Genomic DNA, 18,065 nt, shown 5'->3' on the forward strand with positions numbered 1-18,065 from the left:
GGCTGGTATTGTGTCCGAGCTCCCACTCACTGCAGTTAGTGGATCTGTAATTATTGTAATGGTGTTCGAATAGCTCCCATTCTACTCAACAGGGAGCAATAGAAATGTGGATTAAAATTTGAAAGCTTCCCTCTATCTCTATAATACATAATTGAACTTTTAAAAATTCAGATCCCTTTTATATGAGCACGTAAGTATGGAAACAACTCGAGCTCCCTTTCCTTATGACCAAAAAGCTGTTCTCATTACATAAAACTACTTTGTTTAAATTCTACACTTCTGCCATACTTTAGATGCTGAACATTTATTATATGCTGTGCACTGTAGTCTGTATCCCTTGCAGCGTAAAGATATTTAGAACTTTTTGTTGACACACACTATTTGAGAAGAGAAAGTAAGGGGCTTCATTCTTACCATCTGATGACTTTAACCCCCAAGAGAGGAAATAGCAGATTAAAATCTGAAAGCACCTCTATCAACCACTGACTTGTTTAAATCAAGATTAGAAAGTCCATAAACACAGAAAGGGGGAAAAAACCCTAAACTGAAGCCTCTTAAGAGTTTCTCTTGACAATTAAGGTTTTGTAATGATGATGTAAGCTTTTCAAAATATATAAACCTATTTCCTCTTCTTATTTTACTACTAGCATCAAGCTGTGATTGTATGAATATCAAATTAGAAAAATAAGGTTTAATTCCTACTTTGCAGTGGACAGCTTTTCTAGGCAGGATGCATCAGGTTGATTGTCTGTTGCTTTAAATAAGTAATACCTACTTTTCTACAATGAACTTTGTACAGATCCCTTTCTGGTAGGTAATACAACTTATAACTAGAGTAGATTTGTTATGTATTTGTTTTTCTTCACTCTTCCAGGCAAAATCTACAAGTCAGAGATGCACTCTTATAATCTTAGAGTTAAGTGCCAACCACTGTGTTTTCCTTCCCTAGTTGCCACTTAAACTGCTAGTACTAACAAATCCTTCAGGACATCAATAGAGTCACTGTGTTGAATAATCACAGCCTATCAGGCAGTAGGCTTGCAGCATCAGCTCCATTGCCTGTGACATCACTCCTGAAGCTCAAACCCCACTCTAAGCTCCTTTCATTAGTCAGTCTGTTGGTCTGTCTCCTTTTCCAGATCTACAGACCTTTGCACACCGGAGTATGCTGCTCTGAGAAGAGCAGCTGTGGAAATCAGAAGCAGTGAGAGAGAGAAGAGGATACAGAGAAAGAAACAGGAGAAAAAAAACCAAAACAAACAAAAGACAATCTACAATATGAAATTCATCTCAGCTTGTTACTTGCTGCCTTTTTTCCCTGTTCTAGTTCTCAGCAGTAGGTGAGTACAGAAAGCTATTTTACTTGGAGTTCTCTTGTTTTGTCTGCTGTTCATCTTTAAGATTCATTCTTCTCTTTTAAATCAGAGACATTCCAGCTTCTTCCATGGTTATAAGTTCAGAGTGTTTCTTCAAATTATTCCATTTCCCCTCACCTTCACCCCAGATACTTTGAGAGATTGAGTCTTTACTTGGTTACTCCAGTTTATTTATGCCCGTACCTTTTTCATAACGAAAGCTGATTGCTCTACAATAACCTAAAGCTTTTGTGATGAAACAAAATGTTTTGATATACAGTGCAATTATAACAAGGGGACTGTATATCAGTGCAAATCAGGGAGCTAGGGAAGAGAAATTGAGATCATAATGAATGTTTTCCCCATTAGAGTGCAAAAATAAAATAAACGTTGGAACAGTCTTACTGCAGTGAGGGTTTTACATCTGAACATTGCCTATTTTAAGGTTTATTGTTTTTCATCTTAGACATAGGAAAGATGCTGCAGTGGCAGCAGGATGCCTGAAAACATGTTAAAAAGTTACTGAAATCTAGAAACATTACTGTGTACTGTGTGAGTACAATAAGCCATGGGGAAAATAGGAACATTGTCTATTACAGGTTAAAATTGGGGCTGACTATGCAGCATTCTGAGATATATAAATTTTCATAGGAGAGAGTATGTTCACAATGCCAGAGGCATAGCGTGTGCAGCAAAGGAAAGGTAAAGCTACAACACACTATCCTACTGTCACATTGTTCACTGATGGAAAGTTAATACTGTGTACAGACCAGGTATGTCATTTTTAAATGACACTGCTGTTGACAGAAGCTTTTTAGCTTCCTGATGCTTATCAACAAATAACTGACATTTCTCTGTTTGTTAATAAACTTCTATGCCCCTGGGGCATGTAATCACAGTGTGTATGTCGGTGTGTATCAGGGAAATACGTCCGTCCACTTATTCTTAGCGTCTTGCAATAAAATCTGCAGATAACACTCCTATGGGTGATAACTTCCCATTTTAAGCTCTAACTGCCCCTAATCTAAGGGATGGTGGGAGTTCATATTTAACTCATGTTTGAACATGAGTACCTCACAGCTGCAGGTGTGTGAGAGAAGAAATGGGTCAGAATGCAGAGAGTGAAGTTGCAGGCTTAACAAAGATTTGAATGTAGGTGAAATATGCCAGAGTGGTGGAATGTCTTACTCATCTTTGTCTTTTTCAATATTTCTGATTTAGGTTTTAATATTCATCAGTCCCAATCACTGTGAATCACTCCAGTATTCTTTGAAATAACTTGCAATTCCCTTTTGAGTCTTTGTGTTGTGATTCAGTAATTACCCATGGATCCCTTTTGATTTAATAAGTAGATTGAAGAAACATTAAGTATCAGTCTTGTGAAATTCAGATGCATAATTTTACTTATCTTAAAATTGTACCTTTTTTGCTAAATTACACTGGAGTTGAGTTTAAAAGGGGGGAACTGAGAGCCAACTTTTCCAGATGTAATTTTTCATCTTAAATGGGCTTCTGAGTGAAATGCTTTATGAGGGATATATTGGCAGCCAATGTATCTGTTAGTTAAAATGAGGGAAAGAATGAGAATTATCGCATTTCCATATTTCATAAAAAACTAATATACTTTGGCAAAGATAAAGGGGCAGATCTGACGCTGCAACTGAGGATCTGGCCCAAAAGCATTAAAAAGGAAATCTGTCATCTTAAAAAGAAAAGCAGTGCTTGCATACATTTGTGAACTTCAGTAAATAGCTCATGATTTAAAATTGGATTTTACTCCCCACTGCAATTTGCCAACGTATGAATAGAAAGTTGAAGTCGACATCTGAATGCCACATGTGATCAGTGTAAATCCAGAAAAGAAATAAAAAACCTTAGATTTGAGTGGCACATGATCAGTTACAGTCCTATGTGACCTAATGTTGAAAATAAACAGCACACAAATGCAACGATTACAGTTGTCAGTAAGAATCAACATTCAGGCAGAGAGATTTCAATCTAAATTCCATTTCAATTTTTAATATTAGGGTTTTGAATCATAGATTGTACAATACAGCTGTTATTTGTGCTGTTCCTCTGAAACCATGCTGGATGTTCCATTCAACAGAAAAGTAAGTGGGACTCTAAAAGTGGGGATTTGGAGGTATACGGAAGGAAATGTCCTGTAACAATGGAACACGATATTTGAGCAATTTTTTTATTCTTCAGCTTTACTGACTATCTAAACAATGGAGCGATTTTCTTGCGATCATGATGGAAGTTAAAAAGCAATACAGTGTTATCAGTATGTCATTAACTGGGAAGAGATTGTGCTTTAATCTGTTTCATCAGAAGGCTGTTCTGTATGTTGCATTTAGTAATTCTTGCAAACATATGGTTAATGTGTAGGCTGGAACCCAAACAGAGCAGCTTTGCAGGAACAGTTGCTTTAGCAAAAAGAGGAACCTATTATCCTGCTGTGTGAAACTGCTTAGCTCAGGCAAAGAAAAGATCATAAGTAGCAATAAGTTTTCTACCATGAGATTTCTTTAGAAGTGCTTTCCTCTCAAATTGTCGTGTATGCAGGGCAATCTCTGTGTAACCTGTTTGCGGTTTCTGAAGTCAGTGGGCAACTGCCCACATTTCTCGTCAAGTAATTGCTATTTATTTCTCTTTGGCATTTGGTGATGTCATCTTCCTTGTATCACTTCATTGTTATAGTTTTGTGAGGCCTCTGCATGTTGATTTTTACTTCTGGGATTTGGTCCCAGAACAAAGTTTCAGGTGTGGTGATTACTGCACAGTTTTATTAACTGAAATGTGTAGATTTTTCATAAATATAGGGGTCCAGATCCTCAGCTGGATCTGTGCTGATACGCACCAGCTAAGGATCTGGCCCATGATGTGTCACTGCAATGAAAACCTAAAGCTGTTGAAGCAAATATTTTTAATAGATCCTTTTTGTTTATTTTTGGTGTTTCTCAAATCCCAGTGATTTCTCTAAATGATGATGATTTGGTGCTATGAACAATTGCAAACATCTGAGGTTTGATTTAAGATGTATTTACTACTGTAATAAGCACCATTGATTTCATTAGCTACTGCATGAGTAACAACTCCAGGATGAGGCTTATTAGAGGAGGGACCAGCAACTCTATAAAAATATCAACCCTAAGTGTACCCAAGGGGACTTTTTATAAAGTTTGGAAAAGTTTGGATAACTCTTTTTGTTGTCAGTTTTTACATGCTTTTGTACTTCCTGCTTTTGGAAGGACCAAAATTATGTTCTTGTATTTCCTATGCATCAGGAATGATGAACAAATATTATTTATAAAATGTTATATTGCAGTAGCATCCAGAGGCCTCGGTCAAGAATGGCGCCCCTTTGTGCTAGATGCTATGCAAATACATATGAAGACAGTCTCTGCTTCAAAAAGCTTGCAATCTAAGGCCTCGATTCTCTAATTGACAACATGTAGACACTCCTGAGGTCTCTTGTGAAGTCCCAGTGATCTATCTGGGTGCAAGCGTGTGCCTCTACCAATTAGCTGCAGATTTGTATAGTAAGTGCTGGAGATTTCACAAGATTTCTAGCCCATCTGATACAGACAAATGAGGTTTTGAATAAGTTCAGGTAAGTGCTCACTCTTCTGCATGCTTATTTAAATCTATCCTCCAAAGGCCAGATATTTAACTCTTTGATTTTAATGAGCATTTTGTCTAAGTCTGAACTTCAGGCACTGGCCCTAGATAGTTGAGGTTCACCCGTCATAATGAAAGCTTATATTTTCCTCTAAACTCACCTAGAACAATGTTCATGGTACTATGTCTCTGCTTGGTTATTGGAAGCCTGTTATGAAACTCAGCTGTCCCGATCCTGTGGTGGCAAATCCTTTTCTGTATAAACAGTCTGAGTGAGATGAAAACACACTGTAATTTGATTAAAATAGGATGTGACACTCAGGACCATGTCCATAAACACTGCAAAATGCAGTTTAATAACAATGTTGCTAATAAAGAAAATCATTAAATGGGTATACAAATAACAGCAGTAAAGTCATATTAGTTTAATAGTAGGGGAATGGGTGATAGTATTTTTAATAGCACAATTCCACAGCAGTCTTAAATTGCTATTGCAAAGCAGTTAGGAATTCTCTTCAGAAGAACAAACACTACCTCAGTGACTTGTGAGGGGATGAAAGTTGGTTGGTAATTTCTGACAGAGAAATGCTGGCATGCTGCCAGTGAAGGTACATATTTTGATCTGTTATGTCTCTGCTTCTAGAAGTGGCAGACGGAGGAGTGGAGGTCTGTTGAATTCCCTTTACCTTGCAGTGCACAGGAACCTTTATCCAATGCCTAGTAGGCCTTTTCACTGGAAGTGCCACCTTGCTACCTCAGGATGTGTCTACACTGCACTTAGACACCCGCAGCTGGTCCGCACTATCTGACTAAGGCTCACAGGGCTCGAGCTACAGGGCTGTTTAACTGCAGTGTAGACATGCAGGCTTAGGCTGGAGCCTGAACTCTGTGACCCTCCAACCTCACAGGTCCTAGTGCCTGGGCTCTGGCCCAAGACTGAACATCTACACTGCAGTTAAACACCTCTTGGCCTGTGTCCCAGGAGCCCAAGTCAGTTGTCATGTACCAGTCATGGTTTTTTTTTTAATGGCATTGTTGACATACCCTTAAAGGTTGAATTTGCTCTCTCCATTGCTCATCAGTATTCACAGCACTTGTTTTCTTTGGTGTCTATTGTTAGGTAATATGTAGGTGGTACTTGGAGTATTCTTTTTCCTTCAGCAGATACATTTGAAGTATTCCCACTGTTAAATCTGGTAGAATGTTAAATGTGGATGCCCTAGAGTTTATTAGATTGATGATAAAAGCAAAATATTTAAAACATTTCTCCTACATTAAAATCTTCCCTGCGTTGTAAACATTCATTATGCTGTTACTGGAAGATGATAGTGATTAGAAAGGGCCCCTTCCTGCTCTTCTAGGTAGAAAAACAAGCCTCAGACATGCTTGGTATCAGATAGTGCTGACTACCCAAAGGCTGCTCTCTCAGAGGGCACAATCTTGGAATACATGAGTGCCCTTCCTTTCCTATGATGGCAGGCTTGGTGTGTAGGAAAGTTCTGGAGACAAGTAATCTCGGACAGGAACTACCATGTTAGCAGGAAAGAGCAGCTGATAGGTCCATAGGATTTGTGAGTAATAGAGACCATCTTTATATTGGCACACAAAGCTAGTGGGAGATCAATTAAATGCTGCATCCAGAGGTGGTCCTGCTCCTTGAGAAAGGTGAGGCTGTAGTGTTTCCAGATGGTGTATATTAACCCTGTAATTTCTGAGAGAGCGCACTGAACTATATTTATATCTATTTACGTGCTCCCATCACTGTATCATCCAAGTATCTCTCAAGCATTCATTCATTTATGCTCACAGCACCTCTCTGCTGAAGGGAAGCGTTATTTCCATTTTACAGATGGGGAACTGAGACACATAGAAGTTAAGTGACTTGCCCAAGGTGTCAAGTATCAGAGGGTAGCCGTGTTAGTCTGGATCTGTAAAAGCAGCAAAGAATCCTGTGGCACCTTATAGACTAACAGACGTTTTGGAGCATGAGCTTTCGTGGGTGAATACCCACTTCCTCAGATGCATGTCACATCTGAGGAAGTGGGTATTCACCCACGAAAGCTCATGCTCCAAAACGTCTGTTAGTCTATAAGGTGCCACAGGATTCTTTGCTGCTTGCCCAAGGTGTGTCAGTTTTTTGCAGAGTTGTCAGTTGAACTCATATCATTGAACCTCAATCCCATGCGATAACAAACCATCCTTCTTTCCTTTTGACTGTACATTGAACGGCAGCATAACTTTACTCCTATTTTTTGCCATATTTTTGAACTCCTCCAGCCCAACACACCCTCACTCAGAAAAGAGTGATCTCATTGATGTTACCTCCTCCACCATCTATCCACTATCTATCCAGCCACCCATCCTGGTATTAGAGTGCCTTCTATTCTGAATAAGGCATACATGGGTTTATGGTGTAGTGGGTGACCACTGTAATTACTGCTGCTGTATCTATTATAACCTATCATACTTTCAATAACTCTTACAGTTCTTGTTAATTGATTCAGTAGTGGGAGAAGAGAAAATAATTATTTCATCATTATTGCTGCTGGTAGGCAACAGGATTTCTTTTAGAGTACTATATGGCAGTTGGATTAGAGTATTTGGTGCTACATTTCAGGTGCTTAGGTGGCTTCATTGACATGGGCCACAGGAGTGACAGCAGTAGAGGCAGTTCCTGTGGATCCCTAACTTAGAATTGCTAGGTGAACCGTAACAACTTCCTGAACCTAGGATGGTAGGAGTCAGGGTAATAAATTGTGTACAACATGTATATCTTCTTGATTTTTTTTCCCCATCCCTGCTTCATAATTTTGGACTGACTTTTCTGTTTGATGTTTTGTTACAGATCAGCTTGTGGCATTGGGCAGGAGAAAAGTGAGACTTTACTGAAATGTAAATGAGAGAAGAAAAAGTGTGAGAAATTGAATCAACAAGGTGGTAGTAAAGGATGTGCTTGAGGTAGCTTTAGATTGGTTGTTGAGGGAGAGTAGTTTGTTCCTCCTGGTACAGCAAATTAATATGTATTGAATGTGCAAACAGAAGTTTCCAAGTGTGTGTGGGGAGGGGCAATCCTATTTTTTGCTCACATTTCACTTCCTAGGTCTTAGAAGGTAACATTTCTTCAAGAGGGGACAAATCCTAGTCCCAGAGTGGTATTTATTGCTGAAATGGATCAGCTTCACATTTAATACTCATCATCAGTACTGAAATAGCTACAAAGGCCATTGTACTTTCTGTTGGGGCAATGGACAGGAGATCCACCAGTTCTGGCTCAGATCTACCCACACAGAGCCCCTAAAAATGCATGAGTTCCTGACATCTTCCCTTGTTCTCTTGTATTGAAACTTCCATACACATGGAAGGGGCTGGACCCACCCTTTAGTCCAGAATACTCAAAGTGCTCTGCACCTCCAATCTGTACCAGACTTTTCCAAGTGCTCAGCTCCTATTTTGGTATAAAAATAAATGGCCAGATTTCCTCCTCATGTTGACTGATGAGCACCTTTTAAAAATATGGCCATGAGTATCACAAAGGAGAGCAGAGCACTTCTGAAAATCAGACTCCTTATTTAGGTACCTGATTTTAAGTGCTGAGGTCTTTTGAAAATATGGCCCTGGACACTCTCAGAAAAATCTGGTCTCATGTCTTTTGTTTTATTCTTGGTTAAGGATATTTGGTTTAATGGAAAGGTGCAGCATTAGAAATGACATTGTAACCGTGGTGCCCAGATAGCGTGAGGTTGTAAAAACAAAACAAACTCCAATATTCCTGCTTTCCTTATTGCCATTGAGTTAAGGATCTCTGACTTTGCAGACTGTCCAGTTTGTGATATTTAATGCAATGAAAATCCATACCAACATAGTGATTTCTGTTGACTCTCTGCAGTTAGTCTGGAATGAGTATATTTTTTCACACATCATTTCAAGTAAATGCATAGTGAATACAGACTGCTCTGCAATTGCTGCTTTATTTACTTGGAAAATAGCTATTTGCTGTTCATTATACACAAACTTGCAGTATTTTGCTCAGAAAAGTTTGTGAATCCAGGCATTTAATATTTTTTTCCTTTAAATCATATGCCTTTCCTCTCTCCCACCTTTAGAGGGTCCCAGTTCTTACTCTAGCTCCTCCCAAATGAACAGTTGACATCTGAGGTCTTGGTGCCAAAAAAGAATTTGAAATTTTGACTAGCCAAAAAAGAGCTAGTCAAACACTCAAAAACTAATAACAATTTTTGTAAAGTACGTCAGAAGCAAACAACCAGTGGAGCCAGTGGACAGTTGAAGAGCACTGTAAAGGGGCACTCAAGGACGATAAGGCCATTGCAGAGAAATTAAATGAACTCTTTGCATCTGTCTTCATGGCTGAGGATGTGAGGGAGATTCCCAAACCCGAGCCATTCTTTTTAGGTGACAAACCTGAGGAATTATCCCAGATTGCATTGTCATTAGAGGAGGCTTTGGAACAAATTGGTAAACTAAACAGTAATAAGTCACCAGGACCAGTTGGTATTCACCCAAGAATTCTGAAGGAACTCAAATTTGAAATTGCAGAATTACTAACTGTAGTCTGTAACCTATCGTTTTTCAGCTTTTGTACCAAATAACTGGAGCATAGCAAATGTGATGCCAATTTTTAAAAAGGGCTCTAGAGATGATCCCAGCAATAGGCTGGTAAGTACCAAGAAAACTGGTTGAAACTATAGTAAAGAACAAAATTGTCCGACACATAGATTACCAAAATTTGTTGGGGGAAGAGTCGCCATGATTTTTGTAAAGGGAAACCATGCCTCACCAATCTACTAGAATTCTTTGAGGGGGTCAAAACGCATGTGGACAAGGGGGATCCAGTGGATATAGTGTACTTAGATTTTCAGAAAACCTTTTGACAAGGTCCCTCACCAAAGGCTCTTAAGCAAAATAAGCTGTCATGGGATAAGAGGGAAGGTCCTCTCAATGATTGGTAACTGGTTAAAAGATAAGAAACAAAGGGTTTCAGAATGGAGAGAGATGAAAATCTATTTCTGTCTCAGAGTTAAATGGTCCATCAGGTAGCTTGAACCAATTCTCTGGCAGGGACCAAAACCTTTTATTTTGACCCTAAATTCAATAGGGAGCTTGTATGGGGCCATGAGAACTGGCGTGATGTGCTTGCAACAGCCAGCATTGCTGAGTAAGCGGGCTGCCATATGAATCCAGTTGTAGCTTTTTGTAAAGTTGGCACTTTCATTCCTATTAATAATATATCACATTAATATACTTTGGGAATCAAAGATGTGTGGATCACCCTGGCAAAGTCGAGGTCTGATAAGAGAGGTCATGCTGGTATAGTGAGTTGGAAGTGGAAATAGGTGTGTTTGCAGACATAACTATTTGAATATATTTAGTTGCAGTGGATATTCAAAAGGACCAGTAGGCTATGTAACATCTAGACAATCTGAGAACTGATGTTTTAGTGGTGAGTTCTTTCCTGTGCCTGTACCACCTCCCTCTTTCTAGAGGTTAGCTTCAGCCAGCTGCTTTTTATGCAGGTGCTGATGTTTTCCAGGCATGTTGAAAGCTGGGAGATAGTTCTATTTGTGCTAGACAAATAGGAGACATGAAGGTGGTATAAGAGATGATAGGGTTGAAGTCAGACTAGCTTTCGTGATGTGCCAATGGCCCCAAAGGGTCACAAATGTAACTAGGTATAGCTATGAAAACACACAGGTATAAGACTTGCTGAATAAGGAAATGTCTTTTTTTCTATTCTGAAGTCCCTTTCCCCATCCTCCCACATACTATTATCATATTATAATTATTGATGGCCACTATTGCTGCAACCAATATAAAAAAAAAACTTAGTTTGAATATCATTCACGTATTTTCCCACAGATTTTGTTTAGACCTTTCTGTAAGTTCACTGTATGTCCATCATTTGTTAGTTACTGTCTTTGTTTTCTCTTTTTATATAGAAATGTCAGCATCCCCAGTTAAAAGAAGATTTTAAAAATAAATGAGTGGTAAAAGCCAGTCGCACAATTTGGAGATGAATGTACTTGTCAGAACTGAAATCTTTGACTTTAAGTGCATGTCTGCATTACAGACTTGCATGTAGTGTAGACAAGCTGCCTTATGTCTACCAGGCCTAATATTTTTATGTCTCCAATTTGAATTTGAAAGAAATGGGAGAGGAACAAAAACTGCCCCTATGGTATTATCTATACAAATTCACACACAAATTTTATATGTGAAGGTATATGCAAAAGTAAAGGGCTTATTTGAAAGAAACAGGTGTCATTGGATTTGTATTAAAGCCTTCAAAAAAACTGGAAATTCCGAACAAGCACAACTATATATTTTTATTTTGGCAGCTGAGAAAGGATAGTTCTAAAACCATCTAAAATTCATATTGCTTTTTCACTCTTAGTAAATACATCTCACAGGTCTTTTATGCTCCCACATATATTCAAGTTTCGTGAGTGACACTGACCTTTAGGTCTTAGAAGGCCTATGCTCACTACACCACACTAGATTTTGTATCTTTTAGGCTCTTTTTATTAGGAACTTTGCAATGGTGGTTGGGGCTTGGAAACTACTCCAGTGAGGGGATTTTTCCCATTACTTCTCATTTTTCACTAGCTATCATAGCTATTAATTGTTCTCCCCTCATTAGTGGGTGGTCATAACGAGCTGGAAGTGAGGAAGAATCTAGCTGGTGTGAATCTCTCATATTAGATGTACATCACTTACTAAAGCTGGCAGTGAACATTCAGGTACTGTATATGGAGTGATGAATTAACCCTTAGTATTGCCGTGGACTGAAGCTAAAGTTGTTGGCCGCAGCTCACTGCATTTGTTCTCAGTTGAAAAACTTTTTTTTTAAATCCTGGTGCAGAACATTTTCATTGTTTTTGCAGATTTGAGGAATGTGCATTAGTTTAGATTTAAGCTCCCAGAATGAATCAAGCACCGGAGACAATGGTGGCCCTTCACCTACACAGGATTACTCCCACCTGAAATCAATGGTGCCATGATTTCATCTGTGTTTTAGGCTTTAAACTTGTCACTAGTATGAGAGCGATTATTGCCATGATTGAATGCTAAGAATTACTAATATTATGTACCTTTTAAGACCCATCTTAAATTATTCACTTCAGAAGAACCTGAATAAAGGAAGCTCTGGATGAAACATTGATCAGGAAAAAGCAGGGAGTGGAGGGTGAGGGGGATAGGGAATAGGAAAAAATACAAATGTTTTGAATCTTGATCACTGGTAAAATCTGATGTAACTCCACTGAATTATGGAATTATCCCAGATTTACATCAGTGTAACTGAGATCAGCATTTGTCCCAATGACTTTGCATTTGCAGGGTTCAGATTGCTGCAAGCTGTTGAGAGAGACAGAAGCAAGAATCAGCTATTTTCATAGTAGAATATATGTGTGTATTTGTCGATATTCAACATCAAACTATTTTTTTTTAAAGGAGACATGAAAAAAATCACTGAATCTTATCACCTTAGTGGAAATGATCATCTTAGAGAGAGGTGTTTTTAAAAGTTTCGCCAGTTAATGTTTCTCATGCTCTTATGTCTCTCTAATAATCTCTCCATTAATCTATGAAGAGATACTGTAATTAGTTTCTGTAACCAAATAATACGTTTATTTTTGAGTGCAGAATAATATTTAAGATGAACATGCTGCTGTGTAAAGCAGCTTTTACACATATTGAGAACCTGAGATATAATCATGGCAATTACTGTAAGAAAATTGTTTTCAAATACATGCTGTCTCTAAGGCTGACTGAGACGCTTTGGACATTGTCCTTAAAATGGTTGTGCTCACAAGTGTATTATTACTCCCATGGAGGAACACACTAAGGCTGCAGGAGAAAATAAATTTTGCAGTCATAACAGAATCCAAGAGCGGACCTTCAGATTGCGCCAAGACTTTTCCCATTTTAGCTTTATATTACTGTTTGTGTGTCTTTATGGCTCAAATACTTTATTTTGTATACAGTGTCCATATGAGGACACAGTTGGAGCCTATTTCACAGTCTATTTTAGAGCAGTGGTTGATTCCCTGATTTGAGATACTAAGGAACAAAACAGAAAGAGCTTGCCTCCATTAAGAGAAATAGCAGTTGATTTCGGAGTGCATCTATCCCATCCAGAGGAACAATGGGCTACCAGTAAAATTTTAGATGGCTGAGAAGGGAGGGATAGAGTAACAAAAACAGTAACAGTGACAGGAAGGTTTGTATTATTCGGCAGATACATGTCACTGGGAGCATTGACGGGCCTAACATGACTCCACAGCAGTGAAACTTGTAGTAGGCAGTAGTTTTAAATCAATTATTTGATCAGCTTGAGTAATTACTCACCAAAATACCCATTTTACACCTTTTATGGCCTTATTGTACCATCAGCTTAAAATGGGATTTAATTTTGACTTTTTTTGAAATGGCACTGCAGTATGTTATTGCCAAACTGTTTTATAGTATGTATTAAACTTATTTTGTGACTGAAGAAAGATTATTTTAACATGAAGCCCTTTGAGATTATAGTAAGTAAGACAAAACACCTCTCTGGGTAAAGCTGTATTCTTAGTCTTTGTTCTTTCAAACAGAAAAGGGTAACAAAAGGAAATGCTAATATTATTTAATTAAAAGCACAAAATAGTTTTCAATTTAGGCTTAAAGGTTATGTTCTTTAAAGAAAGCTAAAGGGTTTTTATGCACACACTGCAGTGTGAGGGCTTCATTCACCGCTGAGTCACTTCCCATTTAATGGTGATGTAAACTTATTGTAATCAGTTGAGTTACACCAGTGCAAAAGTGGAGTAAAAAAGTGGTGAATCAGCCCCCAATTTAGCAATGGCCGAACTGAAACAGTTGTTATGAGCGTCAATTCAGTTAAGCATCTAAAGAGCTGGGTACAGAATTTCCTGTCCATCAGGTGTAGCTCCATTGATGTCATGGAGCTACTCACAGGTATAAATCAGCTGTAACAATTGAATTAGGTCTCTGATGTTTATCTAAGCACCCTTGACCCAGAAGTTTCACAAGGTTCAGGTTTCCTTGTGTGAAATTTCTATTGCTACTTAAATTTTAAATAGGCAACAATACAAGAAATTTAAGCCCAGTAGGTATTTCTGCTTTTTGTTTTAGCAGGAGCGCAGAAGTTCAGCAACAAAACCTTTTATTTTAAGAGATTTTCTGTAAGTACTCCAGACAGCTCCATGCCTGACTACATCTCAGTCCGTCCGTCCGTCCTTCCTTCCAAGCCTTCTGTTCACTACTGGGAGGTCTGATTCAACAACAGAAGTCAGTGGAGTTTCACTGATGTTCAGAGAATCAGGTCCTGTATGTTCTACTCAGGTCTCTTGCCTTTAGGGGAAATTTATTCTTGTGCTGGTGCTGAGACAAGCAGGGCTGATGTGGGGATAGTGGACATGACTTGCATTTTCTTGAATCCAAGGTTGTTGGGAGCCAGATTGTTTTTGTGCAGGTCAGGGCTGCCCTGATTGATGCTCTAATTTATGTCTAGGCACTAATGTTCCTGAACCCTTGACCACTCCCCTTTTCTGTCTCAACAGGCATCTGCAAAATTCCTGCAGCAGGGCTATTCTTGGGGGGGCCCATGTGGCTGCTTTGCAGTCACTTCATGTAAAATAATCTGCTCAAAGAGGCTGCAGGACTCATTAAGTCCTTCATCGCCTCCCACTCTCAACTAACTTCACATGAGCTTTCATGTTGTCACTGTACTGTGAAATGTCACCCATGTGTCTCAGAAGACACTTGCTGAGGGGTTCCAGGTAGGGGGGCAGGTGCTGACTGGCTAATACAATGCGAGGGATTTAATCTGGAGCAAGGGCCATATTGAGTCTCCTTTAACTCTGTTCCTGCAGGGATTTTACTGATGGGTCTTGGGCTCTTGGAATAGGCTGAGGTCCCTGCCCTTGAGCACCCTTTGTCCTCATCACAAGGTGCAGGCAGGGCTAGGACTTCAAAAGAGCTGATTCTGGGGTTTAGGCTGAGGAGAGCCTACCCCGAGTTGTGTGTTGTATGGTAGGAGTCCTGTAACATGCGCACTGGAACCACTTAAATGCCTGGTATAAGGGAGTATGGGTGATGGGCAGGTAGCACCCCTCTCCTGTGTTTAATTTTTTTAATAAAAAATCAATCCATGTGTCTATCCTTGTTTTGAGTCTGTATGCAGATCAACAGCCTTCTGATTAAGGTACTTATGACATTCTGGGGTGCAATCCAGACCAGAGAGGGGTTGTCACTCCCACCCTGCAACTTTGCCTCACAATGCTTTGCTGCTGTAGCTCCAAGTGTGCTGCCCACATACAGATCACACCCTGAGTGTCTGTGTATAGCCACAGCCCTAGTCCAGAAGCTCTGAGCCCAGCAATCCCCCACCCCCCCCAAATGTGTGTTCTGCACTGTCCAGCACTCTCCTTGACTGTCCAGATATATTAGGTCCATTGCACCTCTAAGGGGATCAATATACAACAGTTTGCTACTTTTAAAATTGAATTCAGTTTAAAGACAACACTGGATTAGTTTTAATTAAAGAATAAAACAAGTTTATGGGCCTACAAAGAGAGAGATTTTAAGTGAGTACAAGTATAAGGGATTAAAATCAGAAATGGTTTCAAGAGAAATAAAGATAAGATGCTTTCTAAACTTAACAAATTAGACTTGGTCAAGGTGATATTCTGACTATATGTTCCCAGCATTATTGCTGATCAGATTTCAGGCCAGATTCTCCCCCAAAGTCCATAGGGCTGGGGCTGTTTCTTTTGTTCCCTTAGGGGAAGGAGAGAGAGAGAAAGAGACTGGGGGTGTTTCTTCCCCCACTTGTATAATTGTCATTCTTTCAAATGCATTTTCCTGAGGGTTACCACTAAATAATGTTTGTTCCCACTGTGAGGCTGGAGTCAAGGAGTCTGCTTTCTACTGCTAAGATGCAGATCTGTTTGTTCTTCTTCGAGTGCTTGCTCATATCCATTCCAATTAGGGTGTACGCGCACCGCGTGCACGTTCGTCGGAGACTTTTTTTACCCTAGCAACACTCGGTGGGCCAGCAGGTCGCCCCCTGGAGTGACGCCGGTATGGCGCCTGATATATACCCCTGCTGGCCCGCCCGCTCCTCAGTTCCTTCTTACCGCCTGTGTCGGTCGCTGGAACTGTAGAGCACAGCTAGCCGTTCTCCACCTCCCTAGCGTTTCACTCTTCTGCAGTTTAGTGTATATAGTTCAGTTATTATAGTAATAGTTGTAGTTATAAAGTTAATTAAGTGTAGTTGTAAATAGTTATACTGAGGATCGGGGGTTCGCCCCTTTTTCCTCCCCGCGGTGCCGGGGCCCATGCCCGGTTCACCCGGCTTTAAGCCTTGTGCGGCCTGTCATCGGCCAATGCCAACAGGAGATCCGCACGACTCCTGCCTGAGGTGCCTAGGCGAGTCCCACCTTGTGGACAAGTGTCGGATCTGCAAGGCATTCAAGCCCCGAACGAAGAAGGAGCGGGACAGTCGCCTGAAGCAGATCCTGATGGAGGCAGTGCTGACTCCCCCACCATCGGCACCGACTCTGGCACCGGGACCAAGTGTCGCCGCCGCTCCAGACCACCTGGCGCCGGCGAAGGCTCCAACTTCCCGCTCGGCACTGGCCTGGCACCCTAGCCGGCACCGCTCCCTCTCCCCGAGGAGCAAAAAGCACAGGGCTCCTGCGGTGCCTGCAACTGCACCACAGTCAGAGTGTGCCTCAAAACCTGACCGCCCGGCACCGTCATCCGCCGCGGCACCGAGCGTCGTCGCACCGTCGACTCTGGCCCCTCAGAGACCGTTGAGTCCGGTGCCTTTCAGCTCCCCAGTGAAGACAGAGGTCGAGCTTGTCGCGCCCTCCACACCGGAGACCACCTCAGCGGCACGCGACCTCATCGCGCTGTCAGAGCCCGAGCTGCCCCAACCCCCGGCACCGCCGGTGTGGGTTATCCAATCGATGGGCAAGCCCGCCATGGTACGGCCGCATTCGCTGGGTACTACCGGGCATCGGTCCCGTTCCAAATCGAGGGACCGCTCCCAGCGTCGCCGCTCGAGATCTAGACTCTGCTCGCAGTCCCGGGACCGCTACCTGCGGCACCGGTCGTACTCGCAGCACCGTTCAAGATCCCGGTCGCCGTCGTACTACTCTCGGCACCGGTCTAGATCATGACACCGACGTTCCTACCACAGCCAATCCCGGCACGGCAGTGGACGGCACTGGTCGACCTCCCGGCACCGAGCTGGTAGCAGGTCCCGGTCTAGATCGCGGTACCGCCATGACTCCCGGTACCGTTCACCGGCACCGCGCAGCGACGTCGGGATGCACAGAGGCCGGCCACAGTCATCGATGGCTCCTCCATGGCCTTCAAGGCACTCATCTGCTTCTTCTCATATGGACAGCGCCTCTTACGGAGGTTCAGATGTTCACGCCCGCACGGACCAGGGTCCACCTCAATGGTCCCTTTGGACGCCCTGGGCATACCACCAAGCCCAGGGCGAACCTTCGGGACAAGCTCGCTCCAACTCATCGGAGCGTCGTGCACCAGAGGCCACAGTCAGTCGTCCTCCCCCCTCAGGTATGGAGGAAGACCCCCACGGATCCCCTGGTGCAGCAGGATGCCTGGGAAACGGAGGGCCCTCTGGATGAGGCTTCCGTGCAAGAACCACTCCTCCCTGGGGTGTCTTCGTCCTCGTCCCCGGATGAGGCGGTAGCGGGCACATCTTCATCAGGGCCCCCGCCGATTGATCTCCGGGCACATTAGGACCTGCTGAGGTGAGTTGCCCAGAACATAAACCTTCCTGTAGAGGAAGTCCCGGAAGTAGAGGACCCGGTAGTAAGCATCCTCTCGGCGGAGGCACCGACCAGGGTAGCCCTCCCCTTCATTAAGTCGATCCAAGCAAAGGCGGACACCATCTGGCAGTCTCCGGCCTCCATTCCACCCACTGCCTGCGGCGTGGAAAGAAAGTATATGGTACCATCCAAGGGATATGAGTACCTCTACATACACCCCGCTCCCTGCTCCTTGGTGGTACAATCAGTCAACGAGTGGGAACGC

At 41.8% G+C, this 18,065-nt stretch overlaps 1 protein-coding gene across 4 annotated transcripts in view; it reads left to right on the forward strand.

Annotated features, from left to right (window-relative positions):
- Positions 1 to 1,064: 1,064 nt before the first annotated feature.
- Positions 1,065 to 18,065, forward strand: part of LUZP2 (leucine zipper protein 2) — a 360,723-nt gene continuing 343,722 nt past the window's right edge. The window contains exon 1 of one of the 4 annotated variants that reach the window (XM_030560188.1): positions 1,065 to 1,340. In XM_030560188.1, coding sequence (XP_030416048.1) covers positions 1,279 to 1,340 — 62 coding nt within the window. In that variant the 5' untranslated portion in view covers positions 1,065 to 1,278. The remainder of the gene's footprint in view (positions 1,341 to 18,065) is intronic. The other 3 variants (XM_030560187.1, XM_030560184.1, XM_030560185.1) reach the window with 3 other exon arrangements.

This window comes from Gopherus evgoodei, chromosome 4 (assembly GCF_007399415.2).
Source record: "Gopherus evgoodei ecotype Sinaloan lineage chromosome 4, rGopEvg1_v1.p, whole genome shotgun sequence".
Lineage (NCBI taxonomy): Eukaryota > Metazoa > Chordata > Testudines > Testudinidae > Gopherus > Gopherus evgoodei.